We start from the raw sequence: 16,523 nt of genomic DNA on the forward strand, positions 1-16,523 counted from the left end.
AGGATAAGCAACGGAGCAGAACAATCAGCGATAAAAGAAGCCACTTGGAGACACAGAGTTACGCTTTGCTTCCCACACTAGGGGGTTCGTAAACTGGGAGGAAAGACTCTGCATCATCCCCTCGGACAGTAGTGCTGATGCTATCCTGTCGGATCACCGACCAGAGGTTGGAATGGGTATTTGCGGGCATGATGCTTGTGATGCAATGATAGATCTGTGGGGGGATATGAATGGAAGCTGTTTGGAACGAACGGCCTTTGCGGCGACTAAGATGAGGATACGAGATAGTATCAGCGCGTTCCAGGAGAGAATTGATCATCTACGCACAGGTTTGAACAGCCCTCACGCGGTATATGGTTCGTAATGATGATATGATGATTAACTGGCAACTGCTGATGGGCATTTGATGTAGCTTAAGCACAAGCACATGCCCAGAAGTTTTCTTAGAAAGGAAAGTCAAAGTTTTGATGCTTGTTCGACGTTGTCCATGGCATTTTATACAACTGCACCAGCTCTGGCGTCCACGACAAATCCATACCCGTGATGCTGAAGCAATCCACGACAAGCGGTGGCCTGGCTGGCAAGTAGTCATAGGTATCGAAGTACATGCTCAGATCAAGTCCCGCCGCAAGCTTTTCTCAGGTGCGTCTCTCCCAGTCCAACGACCGCGTTCTCATACAATTTAAACATGCATAGAGTCATTCACATCTCGTCCGGGTGAGACACCCAATACCACTGTGTCCGCATTCGATTCCGCATTCCCTGGAACACTACCAGTTGGCTATACCTCGCCCCGTTCTCCCGACGTGCAAGCTGACCTCACTTTTCAGACATTGAACCCAAAATGCGTGGAGTTAGCGGTCAGGACGGCGTTAGCACTAAACTCGAAAGTTCATTATCGTTCGGCGTTCGACAGGAAACACTACTTTTACTCTGACCTCCCGGCAGGATATCAAATAACTCAACGTTACTGTAAGCTCGACTCAATTCCGTAGAGTATGGAGACTGACAACTTATTCTTTCCACAAGCTCCGCTGGCCTCGAGTGGCTATGTAAAGCTTTCCAAAGGCGATGTTTCAGTAGGGATACAGCAGATTCAGCTTGAGCAGGTAAGACGGGTGGAGTTTTGTGTATGAGCCGAAGCCGAAATGTAACACAGGATACGGCAAAATCCACGTTTGATGGGCTTCGACGCACATCACTTGTTGACCTAAATAGAGCTGGCTCAGGGTTGATGGAGATAGTTTCAGAGCCTCATATGCGGTGAATTACTTTGATTTACATCAGTTCCATGTGACGACTTAGTCCACTTATGTAGATCCCCCGAAGAGGCCGCAGATTATGTTCGGACATTGCAAGCCGTCCTTCGTTGTGTTGGTTCTAGCGATGGCAACATGGAACAAGTTAGTAATCTGTCTTCTTGAAATGTGACTCACTCTTAACTCAATTTATTGTAGGGGTCTTTCCGCTGCGATGTGAATGTGTCTGTCAACAAACATGGACAGCCGCATGGCACTCGATGTGAGATCAAAAACCTCAACAGCGTGAAGTTCATGATGGTAGCGATCAGTTAGTAGATTGTCTACACAGCCATTCTGAATCACTGCTAATGGTTCGAACAGCTTCAGAGGTCTTTCGTCATATCGAGCTGCTCGAAAGTGGCCATTCTGTACCGCAGGACACCAGAGGATTCGATGAAAATAGGGCCGAAACTTTCAGGCTCAGAAGCAAAGCAGATTCTCCTGATTATAGATACATGCCGGACCCGAATATCCCCCCATTGTTGTTATCTGAGGTAATGGCCTGCTTGTCATTTCGTTCATGTCACCTGAAACCCTGTATAGGAGTACATTGAGACCATCCGCAAGACCATGCCGGACCTCCCTGATGCAACCCGCGCCCGTTTGCTGAAACTTGGGCTATCTGAGCGTGATACAGATGTACTCATGGCCGTTGACTCGGGTCGCGAGGTCGGATTTGATGGCGAACTTGGAAAGGGTGCTGTGACTTACTTTGACTCCCTCGCGCAACAAAGGGACCCGAAAGTCGTTGTCAACTGGTTTGTTTGGTTTTCTCTTGGTTGCAGAAGTCATATGCATACGCATTTACGCCCAGGATGACGCACGAGCTTATTGGGCAATTAACTGCTCGGAAAGAAACCTTTAGCGATAATCCTGTATCTGTCGAGCAGTTAGGCGAACTCATCGATCTGGTGCAGGCTGGCAAAATTACTGGTAAGCCTTCTCTTTTTGCCCAGCGGCATATGCATTGATTATCATCAACAGGGACTTCGGGGAAGTCGTTATTGAAACATATTATTGCCAACCGTTCTTCGTTAGCTCCCTCTGTACTCGCACGGGAACTTTCTCTTGAGGCTGTATCGGAAGATGATAACGCCTCCACTCGAGCATGGTGTGTCGAAGCCATTGAAGCGCTTCCCGAAGAGGCGGAAGCAGTTCGCCAAGGTAATCCTCGAGTTCTCAACAAGCTGGTGGGTAAAGTCATGCAGCTCAGCCGCGGACGTGCGGATGCAAAAAATGCACGTGTTGTGCTAGAAGATGTTTTACGAAGATAGCTTCCTTATAATGTCAAATAATTCAACTTCTGGAGTGATTCTTCGCTTAGCAAAGTTTAGCATGTTCAAGAGATTATCCGGTGCCAGAAACAACTAAACTGGCACTATGTACATGGCTTATTACACTATGTAGGTTTGAGACAACGACTACGTAATGTAGCTGAAGTAAGCCGAAGCCTCGGCGACTGCGCGTGTCATGAGAGTCACGTGACGTATCGATCGAACGCGGCGCGGTGGGGCCAGGTATCACACTCAGTTTGACCCGTCAACCTCCAGAGGTGGCTTCACGCCGCTTTTCTCATTGATATCTGTGTGGTAAGTTTTATTGTATACTGCAGGGTAACCGAAGTCATGGGTAAGTCTTTTGCTCACAGTCAAATGGCTACTTGACATTGTCTTGCAGACACCACTGTGGCAAAACAACTTGTAGACAAGATTTATGAAAAGAGAAAGGCAGCCGCTCTTGAACTAGAGAAGTAGTTATGCCTGCTTGCACGTAATATTAATGTGTTGAACCTTCTCAGGCAGATCCGGGAATGCCAACAGCAAAGTGACCAACGTCGTATAGCTCAGATCATTGAACAGCTGGTGGACATGTTTAGCAATCCGTCAAATCCCCTTCACATCAGAAATGGAGGACTCATTGGCCTAGCTGGTACAGCCATTGCCCTCGGCGTCGACGTCGCCCCTTACATGGAAAAATTTATCGAACCCGTTCTGGCATGCTTTACGGATCCAGAAAACAGAATACGATATTTTTCCGCCGAATGTCTGTACAACATTGCCAAGGTGTCCAAGGGCGAGGTTCTTGTTTATTTCAACCCTATATTCGACGCCCTCAGTAAAGTGCGATAGCTCCTCGTCAAGTTTTGCATTACGACTGAGCCGAACTTCTCAGCTAGCCGCTGATTCAGAACTATCAGTCAAGAATGGGGCAGAGCTGCTTGATCGACTTCTGAAGGATATTGTTGCAGAGACAGCTTCGGTGTATATTCCGCAATATCCAGAGACGGAGAGGATTCGCGACCTGTTCAACTCTCAGGAGCAGAGTATACTTGTTGCTTACCCCGATGACCGATCCCTAGGAGAAAATGTCTCTGTGCAGAAGAAGGCATTCTCCCTCGCGCGCTTCATTCCACTTCTACAAGATAGGATATATGTTATTAGTCCATTCACAAGGAGCTACTTAGTATCATGGATAACGGTGCTTGACTCGGTTCCGGAGCTGGAACTTATAACATACCTCCCGGAGTTCTTAGACGGTATTCTGTGAGTTGAAATATTTGTGGCTCAAAATCCTCGCTGATACACTTATTCAGGAAGTACCTTTCAGACCCCACGGAGGATGTGCGTGTGGCCACAGAAAACATTCTTGCCGATTTCCTACGTGAAATCAGAGATGTCAGCATGGTTCGTCAACGCAAAGAAGAACATGCTGAGTCCTCCGATATACGACGATCAGACGAGAAGCTTCCTGACATCACGATGTCTCACTCTGAACGCGCACTTTTCATCCCTGAAAGTGACTTTGGTCACGATCATGATGGTGAGTTCAGTTTGAAGGATGAGCACAAATCGGAAGATTATCGCGGCACTGGAGGTAGGGTTATTTAAACACGTTCATTGTTGAGATTTCTCACTGCTCCTGCAGCCTTAATTCCGGGACAGGGTGTACGGATAGACTATGCAGCCATAATAGAAATTCTCATACAACAACTTGACAACCAACGTAGGTTGTTTGCATCCAAGCTAACACTGCACCGTACTTATCTTGCGTACACAGATGACGAAATTCAACAATCTACAGCCCTTTGTTGGCTCGCCGAGTTCTTGACATTCGTGCCCGATGTTATGGTGCCTTTTGCGTCTCGTCTTATCCCTGCCATACTCCCGAATCTAGCACACCATGTTCCGATGATTCAGTCGGCTGCACTCCGGACTAACAAGCTACTTATGAACGTCATTCAAAACCTGCCCGGGCCAGTGGAGGGCCCATCTCGACCGAACACGGCAGAGAAGTCAACTGCGCCAGCAAGCTCACCAACCCCAGTTTCACAACCTTCACGGCAAATAACTGTACAGCCATCGTCTAGAGACGCCTCTTCTCCCGAGTCAATGGGCGATAACCAGCCATCGTCTTCATCCGATAAGACCACCATAACACAGCGTCCTCGGTCAGGGACAATGCAAACTACCATTACGGAATCTTCGAGCAGGCCTCAATCACGCATGTCATCAAATAGTGCACCGGGTGCTCCGCCACCTCCAGCAGCTCCAGCTCCAACCCCTCCCTCACCCGTGCCAGAGGAAGCAGACCAGTTTGATTATCAGGCGACGGTTAATGAATTGACGGTACAGTTTTTGAGCGAGCACGAGCAAACTAGGGTTACTGCACTGAAGTGGCTTATAATGCTGCACCAGAAAGCACCGAAGAAGGTATGGTTGAATTTGTCTTGAGGATGTACAAACTGAGGACATTGTCAGATTCTTGCGATGGATGATGGTACTTTCCCAGCGTTGCTGAAGACGTTGTCAGATTCGTCCGAAGAGGTACTCCAATGTGCATTGACCTGCGTCACGCGACTCATGTTTTCCTTAGGTTATCAAGCATGACCTGCAGCTCCTCGCGCAAATATCGTCGTCCTCAGAAGAGAGCTATTTCAAGGTTTTCATGATGAACCTTCTCGAACTCTTTAGCACAGATAGGAAGCTCCTCGAGGCCCGCGGCAGTCTCATTATTCGCCAGTTGTGTCTTAATCTCAATACGGAGAGAATATATAAGACATTTGCAGAAATTTTAGAGAAGGAAGAGGTTGCTCGTTTTTCGTGGTCCCTAGTGCAATGTTCGCTAACTGCTATTATACAGGATCTAGAGTTCGCAAGCGAGATCGTGCAGAAGTTGAATATGATCCTGATCACTTCGCCTGAACTTGCGGAGTTTCGAAAACGGCTGAAGAGCCTTGAGACAAGGGTTGGTGCGCTGCATTCTCATTTGATATCTTCACTGACGACATGTGCAGCAAGATGGCCAGGCCCTGTTTACCACGCTTTACAGGTCATGGTGTCATAATGCGGTTGCAGTGTTTTCGTTGTGCCTGCTTGCGCAGGCTTACGAGCATGCATCAAATTTGCTATCTATCTTGTGGGTTTATCTCACATGACATATTCGATCGTTGCTAAAACTGTTACACCAGTGCTGATTTAGAGATCACCGTTCCACTGCTGGTCCAGGTCGACAAATTGGTCCAGCTGATTGAATCTCCTGTGTTCACTTGTGAGCTATCAATCAATGAGATGAATCAGAGATTGACGATGTTTCGGAAGACCTACGCCTTCAACTCCTCGAGCCTGAGCGTTACCCCTACTTGTTCAAATGTCTATATGGGTTGCTCATGCTGCTCCCACAATCTACCGCTTTCGTCTCACTCCGTAATCGTCTCAACGCAGTCAACTCTGCTGGCTTCCTTCATATTGCTCCAAAAGCGTGAGTTTACGTACTCTAATTTCATCATGCGCTGGTGATAACCAAATCTTAGGACACTGAATCCTATCGCCTCACGCTCCAAGCTCGGCCGCGATGAGATCAAATGGCAAGAACTTCTCAATCATTTCCGCGCACTGCAAAGCAAGCACGAGAAAGCACGACGTCAGGATCTTGGGAATACCTCATCTCAGGATGATATCACTATTACACCGCTCTCGCCGCCGACATCCACCAAACCCCCGATGCGACGGCGAGTGACAGGTGACCTTCCAGTGCCTCCGATCATCTCGCAGAAGCCTGCACTGAGCCCGCTTAATCCAAAGGCAAGGCAGAATGGGCTGCTGGCGAGCACGTTGCAGGGCGCGACGGCACCGGGGGCAATGCAACAGAGGACGAGACGGACTCTGGGCTTACCTGTGGGACCCAGGAAGGGGTGATTTGGTTTGGTTTTGACTGGCTTGGCCTGCAGCGGACATACTTGCATGCACATGATACTTTAATGATGGATAACATGATAAATCAATGATGTGTGGTGGTGATGGGCGTTCATATGATGCGAGGTAAGTGGCAAGAGATCAAGATATCTACATCCGAGACTTTGATGTGACGACGAGGTTCGAACGTATGGTTTTCAGGTCTTCGTCTGTTAGCTCAGCATAGGTCTTGACGTACGTCTCTACGCCGCCATACTTCTCTAAGAGATTGAAGAAGGATCGCATGGTCTCGTATCTAAGGAAAGGCGTTGAGGGTCAGTGTTGGGGAATTTGTATTTCACATACCGAGATGTTAGCATACGCATTGCAGCTTCAGAGTTGGCAGCGAACATAGGCTCTTTCAAGAGTCTTCCTAGGACCTTTGCACGGTCTGGTTCGCGCCCTACTCGTGTAAGAGAATAATCTTGTGAGATAAAGTGATCGTCCACGCCTGCTAGCTAGAAAGAATGAGGTTATGATGCTAAAAGGAACTAACCCTAGCGATTTACCTTGAGAAGGATGGCAGCGATGACTCCTGTCCGATCTTTCCCAGCTAATACAATTTGAGAAACAACAGAAATGAGAAGAAGTATGAACGAACCGGTGCAGTGAAAGATGAAAGGGGAGTTTGGTTTGTCCCGAACATGGCGCAGAATGGTACCAAACGCAGGCCCGCCATGTTCTAGTATTTGGGAGTAAAGGATCATGAAAGCCTGCAGGAGCTCGATGACACGACAAAATGTCTGATAGAGTCGCATACCTCTGTTGTACCAGTTGCGTAAAGTTCAAATTTCCTTGAGGAAGTTCAGTGATAAATTGGGTGGCACGGTGGCAGCAGCACGTACGCACTTGGCGAGCTTTTCTGGACTGTAATCCTCGTTCTTGAACACAGGCGTGGGGACTACCTCTACACCCTCAATGGTAGGTATCGGAGAGCTATATTTCTTCATTTCCGGATCTGATCGTAGATCAAAGACGGTCAAAATTCCAAGCGAGACCATTTTCCGTGCACCTTGCATTGGAGTGAGTGATCGTATGTTAAGAAGACTTGAAGAATGAACCTTCTTCTGTGATACTGGAGAGCTCTGCTGAACGATAGGCATAACCAGGCTTTGTAACTACGTCTGGAGTCGCAGTCGGATATGAACCTAGATCGCGAACGTTGCACACGCCTGGGATCTGAACAAAAGGAGGTCTGGAAAGCACATCTGCCACATATGCAGGATCGAGAGGCTCTAGTTCAGAATCCGTGGCAGTCATCGGTGGCAGGAATGAAGCGTTTGCTTGAAGCCCTGAGTCAGGACAAACGTGACTGTGAGTCTGACCCGCAATATTCGCAAACAAATGCTAATTTTGCATCATGTCAGTCCATATAGAACTCATACCCCTAATTTGCATGCACGACAACAGCACTAGGCTGGTAGACTAAGCTAAAAACATAGATGGGCGTAGAGCACTGAATTTTACATTCCTCGTTCTGCTTTGAAGGAGCTCCGAGTCTAGGTGAGTCATGGTCACGCGAGTATTAAGCTTGCGTGCATCACGTGCTATTGTCACAGATGTGACATATTACGCTTGAGGGCAGGCAGACTCGTGTTCTAACGCGTCGCGATCAAAGTAAATTGTAATCACCAACTTTCGATCGAAGGGCGGTTTTCTTTTTTCAGTTCAGTAACATGGATATCGACGAGCCATCATCTCCACCAGCGCCCAGGTCGTCGCTGCCGCCAAGCAGTGCACCCATGGCCACCATGTCCTCTTCTAATGGGACTCCCAGATCCGGAGGCAGAAGACCAACATCTGATGCACTTGCATTCAACGACGACGAAGCTCAGGAGGCAGATGAAGACGGATCCACAACGAGACGGAGAAGGCGACCCAGAAATCAGCAAAACGGTGATGTCCCACTCGTCAGAGATGCTGTCGGCGAGAGCGTGTCTGAGAGCTTTGAGGCATTCTTAAAGACGTAGGTCACATCCATGTATCTGTTGTGTGTTCTGATTGTATTGTGAAGATTCACTGAGGAAGTCGCATTGGCCTCAACGCCCGCATCCGATGGCGACCTTCCAGAGGTCATCGAGGGCGAATTGATCTACATCCAGCAAATCCATACTATGCGTGAATACGAGATAACGACCCTCTATGTCGACTTTACACACCTCCTACAAAAAGATGACGTCCTTGCAGACGCGATTCAGAAGCAGTACTACCGTTTCCTTCCCTACCTCCGTCGCGCCCTGCACAATCTTGTCGCAGAGTATGAGCCCGAGTACCTCAAGATCAATCCTACAGCTGCTACCACCGACTCCGCAAACCTCCAGTCACGAGAATTCAACATCGCATTCTACCATCTACCTCTAGTATCCGGTATCCGTGATCTAAGAACCGATAAGATAGGCACCTTAATGAGTATCAGCGGCACTGTCACTCGCACTAGCGAAGTGAGGCCTGAACTCCTTTACGGAAGTTTCATCTGTGAAATCTGTGGTGGTCTCGTCAACGAAATAGAGCAGCAATTCAAATATACCGAGGTAACGTTCCCTCAAAGATACATGGATGTATGCATTTACTATATAAATCCAGCCAAGTCTCTGTCCTAATCCTACATGTGGAAACCGCGTCGCATGGCAGCTTCAAATTGATACGTCCAAATTTACGGATTGGCAGAAGGTCCGCATACAGGAGAATCCGTCCGAGATACCCACCGGTTCCATGCCTCGATCTCTGGACGTCATTCTTCGTTCTGAACTTGTCGAACGTGCTAAGGCAGGAGATAAATGTGTTTTCACTGGAACCTTTATCGTTGTCCCGGATGTCAGCCAGCTCGGATTGCCAGGTGGAAACAAAGCAGAGTTAATGCGGGAAGCGAGTAAGAGCGGGGCAAACGCGTCAACAGCTGGTGTGGGCGGAAGTGGTGTGACGGGGCTTAAGAGTCTCGGTGTGCGGGACATGCAGTACAAGACTGCATTCCTAGCATGCATGGTGCACGACGCTGATGGCAGGGTATGTATGTGTGCTTATGATCACGTTAAAGAATCTCAGTTTCTCCTCTAGGGTGGTACTAATGTTCGCGGAGAAGAAGAGGAGGGTGAAGAGGATGGACAGGCATTCCTCCGCTCGTTGACCGAGCCTGAGTTTGATGAGCTCAAGAGCATGATCGACTCGGACCACATATACTCTCGGCTGGTAGAAAGCATTGCGCCCACCGTATACGGTCATGAAATTGTCAAAAAAGGACTCCTTCTGCAGCTTATGGGCGGTGTCCACAAGCAAACAGCCGAGGGCATGCACCTCCGCGGGGACATTAATATCTGCATTGTTGGCGATCCTTCCACGTCAAAATCACAATTCTTGAAGTGCGTTTCAACTGATAATAAATGCACGCCGAGCCAACTGCTAATGCACTAACAGATACATCTGCTCTTTTCTCCCGCGAGCAGTCTATACATCTGGCAAAGCCTCGTCGGCAGCAGGTCTGACAGCTGCCGTCGTCAAAGACGAAGAGACCGGCGACTTCACGATTGAAGCTGGTGCACTCATGCTTGCAGACAACGGCATTTGCGCCATCGATGAATTCGACAAGATGGACATTTCAGACCAAGTTGCCATTCATGAGGCCATGGAACAACAGACGATCTCCATTGCGAAGGCGGGCATCCATGCGACCCTCAACGCTCGCACAAGTATTCTCGCTGCAGCTAATCCCATCGGAGGACGCTACGATCGCAAACGGACGCTAAGAGCCAACGTTGCTATGAGCGCTCCGATTATGAGCAGGTTCGATCTGTTCTTTGTTGTGCTCGATGAGTGCGACGAGAAGACGGACCTGAATATCGCTAAGCATATTGTGAATGTGCATCGCTTCCAAGATGAAGCTATTAATCCGGAGTTCAGTACAGAGGCTCTGCAGCGGTACATACGGTATGCCAGGACGTTTAACCCCAAGGTAGGCTACAACCTGATGTCTGTTGTATATTACTGATTTTTGTGCAGCTGACTCCAGAGGCTGCCGATATCCTCGTAGAAAAGTACCGCATCCTCCGACAGGATGACGCAACAGGAGCAGGGCGTCACTCCTACAGGATCACTGTTCGTCAACTGGAATCAATGATCCGCTTGAGCGAAGCCATCGCCCGTGCCAACTGCACAGCAGAAATCACGCCAGTCTTTGTGCGAGAAGCATATACTCTTCTGCGCCAGAGTATTATCCACGTGGAACAAGACGATATCGATTTCGACGAGGAAGAATTAGAGGGCGAACGCGAGGCGCGGAACGTTCCTGCTAATGAGACCTCGGATGCGATTGAAGAGAGCCAAGATATCGAGATGAGTGCAGCAGAGATGGAAGCGATGGACCAGATGGAGGAGGAAAGCTCTCTGGGTATGGCCCTGAACCGCACTGCTACGAGCAGTGGTGGTGCTGGACCATCGTCAACGTCGCGCGCAGGCAGCATGATGCCTGATGCACCACCCCCTGCCCCTGCCCCGAAGAGAAGGATGATTATAACGCACGACAAATACATGACACTACAAAGCCTTGTAGTTCTGCATCTGTCTGCAGTTGAGCGTGAGACCGGACGGGGCGTTGACCGTGATGAGCTGATTGATTGGTATTTGGAGCTGAAGGAATCAGAGATTCAGGATGTGGATGAGCTGGAATATGAGAAAGAGCTTATTTCAAAGCTATTGAGGAAGTTGGTCAAGGTGAGATATTTCTTGTATGTCTTGACATACCGTGCTCATAACTCCATAGGACAACTACCTCATCGAGGTGCGTGGTGATGTCCAAGACTCGCTGCCAGAGTCTACGACGGATGAGTCTGCGCCGGTTCAGTCATCCAGCACTCAAGATGGGGAAAATGTAAGAGTGTATTATATGGTGCATCCGTCAGTGGATACGGAGGGCACTTCGTCTGTGGCATGATTTTGTCGCCATTTTTTCCAAGTATTAGTTGGGCACTCTTGTACAGTGTCGCCCGCTTGTTGTCTTGCTTGTTGTATTCATTCCATTTCCCTCACTCGGATCCAACATTTTTATGACACGATGGCAAGAAAATAGTGAACTTTGACAAGAAAGTATGCCAACATAATTTATTGCCCGACAGCGAGGATCAAAGACGTCTTGCTCGTCATGACCACGTTACCCCTTGTGCATTATAATAGTCGCCTCACGATGCCTGCAGGGCCCAGATTGGTTATCTTGTTCCCATGACCTGTTGTCCCAGTCCGGAATTTCTGCAAGCGCTCAGGACTAATTGAGACAAGCTCAAGCGTTGTAACAAAATGATAATTGGCTTCCACTGGTCATCGTCGGCGATCGAACTGGATGAAGTTACTATCGTCACGATTGTAAAACATCTAGACTGCTATGGCGGACGACTCACTCATTGTACCCATCCTGCTGGCTAACGGATCTCTTCACCACCCCAGCGTGTCATCTGATGCACCTGCCCAGGACCTTATCGAAGTGCTTATTGCTCAGGAGGAAGTGATATCTAGTGTCCTGGGGGAGCTACAGGATACTGGTTGGGCCCTGCAGTATGTTCGTAGTCAACCGAATGGTCGTAAGTGGGAAGAGGCGGAACTCGATGCTCTCGGGGATGGTAAGCAATCCCGTGCACACGTCTTGCTTGTTTAATGCTTGGTCTCGGAACTTACCACTTCGTCTTCCGAATGACTTAGGCATCATCGACCCGTCGACTCCCATCGCGCCTTTGCTAGAACGATCAAACTATCCTGTGATAGATGCATCTCAGAGGCACTTCTCCACATTTCCTCTGACGTCCCATTTGCATTCCCCAGCACTACGCTTGGTTTCGTTACACTCGGCTCTCTCTTTGTCTCTCTCGTTTGCGCGTGTGCCCGAGATTCATGATGGGTTTATTTGGACAGTATATTATGCTCGAAATTCGACTGTGGAGGATGTCATTCGTTGTGTGGTCGAAGACTTGGGTCTTGCTAAGAGCTTGCCCATGGCGGGGGGAGGTAACCTTGAATATATCATTCAGAATGGCGGTGAGGGTGATGTGATGTTTTCTAATGTAGTGCTCGCTCATCATATTGTATATTTATTAGCTTCGAGGATTTTGTCCTCGTCAGTATTGTCCGACTTCGTCCAGTCATTCTTGGCAGATTCCCGCCAGAAGCCTACACTGCGGTTCTGCGTACCAGAGGAATGGTACCTTCGCCCACGAGCTCTTTTACCATCCTCTGTACAGCCTTCCGAGGATACCCTGAAGCGCTTTCAGGACATGCAAGCGGAATTGGATGGTGCAGAGGGCACTGCAAAACAGAGGAAGTCTACGCTCGATGCGCTGACGGCAAATGCCAGCACCGCTCGACCAACTTCTCCAGATTGGCGTGGTTCACTCACGAGTCTCTTTGCCTGGCAGCAGCCGACACCTCCGGCCTCGCCACCTTCGTCGTCAAAGAAGCGCAAGAGCGTGAGCGATCCGGTCCTTGTCGAGCACCGGACTGGTGGAAGTATCATGTCAGTAACGCAATCGAGTATTCTAGAAGATGAGATACTGGAGATCGATCAAGCCGAGTTTGACCGTTGCCTCGTAAGAAAGCCTGCACTATCTCTCGATGACCGCGGCTTCATTCATCAATAGGACCACATGGCATTGAAAGGAGACGCAAGGGACAAGATGTATATATTACCAGCTGCTAAGAAACGGCAGATCATTGAACAGGCACGAGCTTTCCACTCGACATTTGACGGAAAGGCTCCTCGGCCATCCCAGTCCACACAATCCACATTGGGAGCTTCTGGCGGGGGAGCTTTTCTTCCTCGTCTGGTTCCCCAGCTAACAGGCGACTCCGGAATACTGAAGCGCTTCTCAATGGCGACTTGGGGTACAGGCGCCGCAGCGCCACCGGTTATGTCCCCCATTCTCAATCGATCTAGTGGTGAAGTTGAAAAAGTTACGGACACGATGCAACCCCTGCAAACACAGACTACTAGCAGTATGTTCGGCAACTGGTGGGCGTCTTCAGGTGGAGAGAAGAATGCCGAAACAGAGAGTGCAATAACTGTAAAGCGATATGTTGACGGCTTGCGCAGCATGAAGGCGGATCCTAGGCTTGTCAAGCATCTTATTTCCCTCCGAGTACATCTGTCTACTGCAAAGTTACCTTGGATCGAGGAATTTATCGCGCAAGATGGCATGGACGCAATAGGTGGCGCGCTCGCAACACTCGTTGGCAAGGCCGGGAAGAGGACAGCCTTAGCGGACATAGAAAGCACAGTACTGCTAGAGATCATCAAATGCCTCAGGGTCCTCCTCAATACTCAGGTAAACATGATCTTCGTTTGACTAGGCCTCATGATGGCCTGATCCGTTCTTAGGCCGGATTTGACAGCGTTTTGTCGTCTCCCACAATCATTACTCATATAGCGTATTCTTTTTACGGCGCCTCTCTCAAGACACGTATGCTTGTTGCCGAACTTGTTGCCGCAATCTGTGTACTCTCGCCCAATCAGGGTCACAAGACCGTCATAGCTGCATTATCAGAATACCGCATCGCCTATGATGAAGTGTACCGCTTCGAATTTCTGGTCGCTGCTTTGCATATATCAGACCAGAGTAACGATCTTGCACCCAACGATGCATCATTACATGATGAGGATGGTATATGGGAGGCACGAACTGCTTTCATGGCCCTCGTCAACACCCTCACTAACTGTCCTGAATCCCTGGAAGACCGCATTTTGTTGCGCGAAGAGTTTGGACGGCGTGGCTTAAATGAAGTCATAGTGGTGAGAAATGATCTGCCTCATCATCATGCCATTTTGTACGATGACTAGAGCTACCGTCTAGACTCTCCGCTATACGAAACCGCCAGACTCTCTACTGACTCAATTGAATCTTTATATGGAGGAGAAGTACGATGATGAAGAGGATTTACGAGAGCGAACGCGAAACGCTGTGCGAGGAAGTGGGGGGCACGGAAGGGAGCGCTCTGAATCCGACATTTTCCTGGATGACCTTCTGCAAAGCGCAAACAACATAGGGCTCGGATCTGTATCAATGAGTATTTTGCAGCGCTTGTCTTCTATCATTAAGAGTGATGCTGAATTGTAGGTCCTCTTTCAGAAAGTTGTGGCGTGATTTAACACGAGTAACAGGAACATCAAAGTTGATCAACTAGCTATAGTGGATGCATTTTTGGATCAGATCTTCACTGCAGATGATATGTAAGTGTTGGTTCATGGTGTCTTGAAGCGCATTTACCCTCCACGTAGTGGCTTGGACTGCATTCCTCTGATTACAAGGTTTCTGGATGCAATACGGCCCATTACTGGCCAAGATATAAGCATAGATGTCGTCGATGGTGGGATGAAGCGCGAGCTGGAAAGCCTTCGTGTCCAAATAGATGGTCTGACTCAGACGGTGTGTATCTTGGCTCGGTTTTGTTGATGCATCTCACATGTACAACCAAGAACTCGGCACTCAAGACAAGGCTTGAACAACGCATAGGATCAAACCAGCAGAAGCCGAATACTTCTAGCAAAGGGGGAAATGAGGTGCGAACACCATCATATTGGTGGTAATGGTTAAACTGATTACACGACAGAACAAACTTGTTCAACGGCTGATGCAGAAGGAGAAAGAAGTTACCCAACTGCAGGCGGAACTTGAGCACTTGAACTCTCAAATGTCGAACAATGCACGCGATGCTGTGGGTTATGTAAATTCACTTCGCTGAACGAATGTTTATATATCCGATACAGGAGGAGCAAGCAAGGAAAGAACACGAAAGGGCAAAGCTTCACTCTCTTCATGAAGAAACGAATAAATTGCGGCTTCAGGTATGTTACCCATCCATAACATATGTCGCATACCTGACTCTGAATTAGTTGAGTAAAATGAGTGATACTCTTTCCGCCAAAGACAAGGAGGTTGTGTACCTCAAACGCGCTCTTGAATCAGTATACTCACGCTTTCAAACGAGGCAAGAAGAAAGAACTTCCGACATGGACGCCCAACTCATTGCGAGCCGCACCATCGAGAATCTTGCCAAGCGAGACAATGAACTAACAGCACTGAAAACGGAGGTTTCAAACCTTAGGCAGTTGTTGGCTGCGAAATCGACATCTATGTCAGAAATGGAGTTCAAGTCAAGGAACGCGCCTCCTCCGCCTCCATCGCAAGGTTTTAAGTCCGGAGCGATTTTTGTGCGAACGCCTGAAGAAACGGATGCAAGCGCAGCATCGAATGTGACTGCTCCACCTCCACCTCCACCCCCTCCACCCCCACCCCCACTTCTTTCTTCATTGGCTGTTCCGAACCATAAGGAGACCCCTACTATTGAGTTGAAGGACATCAGTCAGGCAACTTTTCGCTTTCCCCCTCCCCCTCCCCCACCTCCACCTCCACCGCCCCCATCATTCCCTTCTTCGGCATCCGCATTTTCGCCACCTCCTCCTCCGCCTCCACCCCCACCCCCACTCGACGCTTTACTAGTTCAGTTGCCACCAAGACCCCCTGGAGTTCCGCCTCCACCGAGTGTATCTGCAATCAGGATAGGAAACAAAGCAAAAGCCACTGGGCCGAGACTGAAGCCCTTTTTCTGGACCAAGATCAATAATCAGAACTGCGGCACTACAGTATGGGCAGAATCGCCAATCTCACTAGATTTCAAGCTAGACGATCTTGAAGCAACGTTCACAATCGATATCGCACCAACCTCACATTCCAAAGCCGAAAATCCCACGCGGAAACAAAGTGTTACGACCCTTCTTGACATTACTCGTGCTAATAACATCGGTTGGTTCATCACAATCGTCAGAAGGCGACTGACAACTTATGTTCGCTAGCTATCATGCTTTCGCGTTTTAAGATGACCCCTCTTGAAATCGGTCAAGCTCTGCTAAGTCTCGATGGCAAACTGTCCACCGATGACTTGAAAGCCATCAGCAAGCAGCTACCATCTCCGGAAGAGGTCTGTTATTATTGACTCTTTTCGCTTCACTCTGACTCTCTGA

At 48.8% G+C, this 16,523-nt stretch overlaps 5 protein-coding genes across 5 annotated transcripts; 4 read left to right on the forward strand and 1 right to left on the reverse strand.

The window, feature by feature from the left end:
• The first annotated feature begins 62 nt into the window (after nt 1-62).
• EDB93DRAFT_1170471 (GatB/GatE catalytic domain-containing protein) lies at nt 63-2,605 on the forward strand. The gene is made up of 13 exons (XM_041450333.1): nt 63-266; nt 328-356; nt 413-642; nt 697-776; nt 831-972; nt 1,030-1,109; nt 1,160-1,263; nt 1,319-1,403; nt 1,458-1,569; nt 1,623-1,795; nt 1,845-2,059; nt 2,116-2,234; nt 2,286-2,605. Exons 1-13 carry the CDS (start codon nt 231-233, stop codon nt 2,573-2,575), a joined length of 1,695 nt encoding a protein of 564 aa, XP_041303753.1. The 5' UTR covers nt 63-230; the 3' UTR covers nt 2,576-2,605.
• Nucleotides 2,606-2,751: 146 nt separating this feature from the next.
• Nucleotides 2,752-6,264, forward strand: EDB93DRAFT_821345 (vacuolar protein 14 C-terminal Fig4p binding-domain-containing protein). The gene is made up of 14 exons (XM_041457595.1): nt 2,752-2,930; nt 2,979-3,051; nt 3,100-3,421; nt 3,474-3,844; nt 3,895-4,175; nt 4,227-4,304; nt 4,359-5,011; nt 5,060-5,125; nt 5,175-5,387; nt 5,442-5,546; nt 5,596-5,717; nt 5,770-5,849; nt 5,900-6,057; nt 6,112-6,264. Exons 1-14 carry the CDS (start codon nt 2,927-2,929, stop codon nt 6,154-6,156), a joined length of 2,571 nt encoding a protein of 856 aa, XP_041303754.1. The 5' UTR covers nt 2,752-2,926; the 3' UTR covers nt 6,157-6,264.
• A 246-nt stretch (nt 6,265-6,510) lies between these two features.
• On the reverse strand, nt 6,511-7,792 carry EDB93DRAFT_1305094 (tyrosine phosphatase family-domain-containing protein; the record flags this gene model as incomplete). The annotated part of the gene is made up of 7 exons (XM_041454738.1): nt 6,511-6,788; nt 6,839-6,990; nt 7,042-7,085; nt 7,134-7,245; nt 7,293-7,326; nt 7,382-7,544; nt 7,594-7,792. 7 exons carry the CDS (start codon nt 7,790-7,792, stop codon nt 6,644-6,646), a joined length of 849 nt encoding a protein of 282 aa, XP_041303755.1. The 3' UTR covers nt 6,511-6,643.
• Nucleotides 7,793-8,060: 268 nt separating this feature from the next.
• EDB93DRAFT_1331041 (MCM2/3/5 family-domain-containing protein) lies at nt 8,061-11,625 on the forward strand. Its single transcript, XM_041455185.1, has 7 exons — nt 8,061-8,498; nt 8,547-9,063; nt 9,116-9,535; nt 9,587-9,888; nt 9,944-10,478; nt 10,526-11,236; nt 11,286-11,625. The coding sequence occupies exons 1-7, from the start codon at nt 8,209-8,211 to the stop codon at nt 11,454-11,456; spliced, it is 2,946 nt and encodes a 981-aa protein (XP_041303756.1). The 5' UTR covers nt 8,061-8,208; the 3' UTR covers nt 11,457-11,625.
• On the forward strand, nt 11,503-16,523 carry EDB93DRAFT_821579 (uncharacterized protein). The gene is made up of 12 exons (XM_041457598.1): nt 11,503-12,135; nt 12,215-12,547; nt 12,608-13,095; nt 13,147-13,830; nt 13,884-14,294; nt 14,356-14,615; nt 14,664-14,732; nt 14,781-14,928; nt 14,979-15,062; nt 15,113-15,217; nt 15,270-15,347; nt 15,396-16,523. Exons 1-12 carry the CDS (start codon nt 11,901-11,903, stop codon nt 16,353-16,355), a joined length of 3,855 nt encoding a protein of 1,284 aa, XP_041303757.1. The 5' UTR covers nt 11,503-11,900; the 3' UTR covers nt 16,356-16,523.

This window comes from Suillus bovinus (assembly GCF_016758785.1).
Source record: "Suillus bovinus strain UH-Sbo-P2 chromosome Unknown EDB93scaffold_70, whole genome shotgun sequence".
Taxonomy (NCBI): Eukaryota; Fungi; Basidiomycota; class Agaricomycetes; order Boletales; family Suillaceae; genus Suillus; species Suillus bovinus.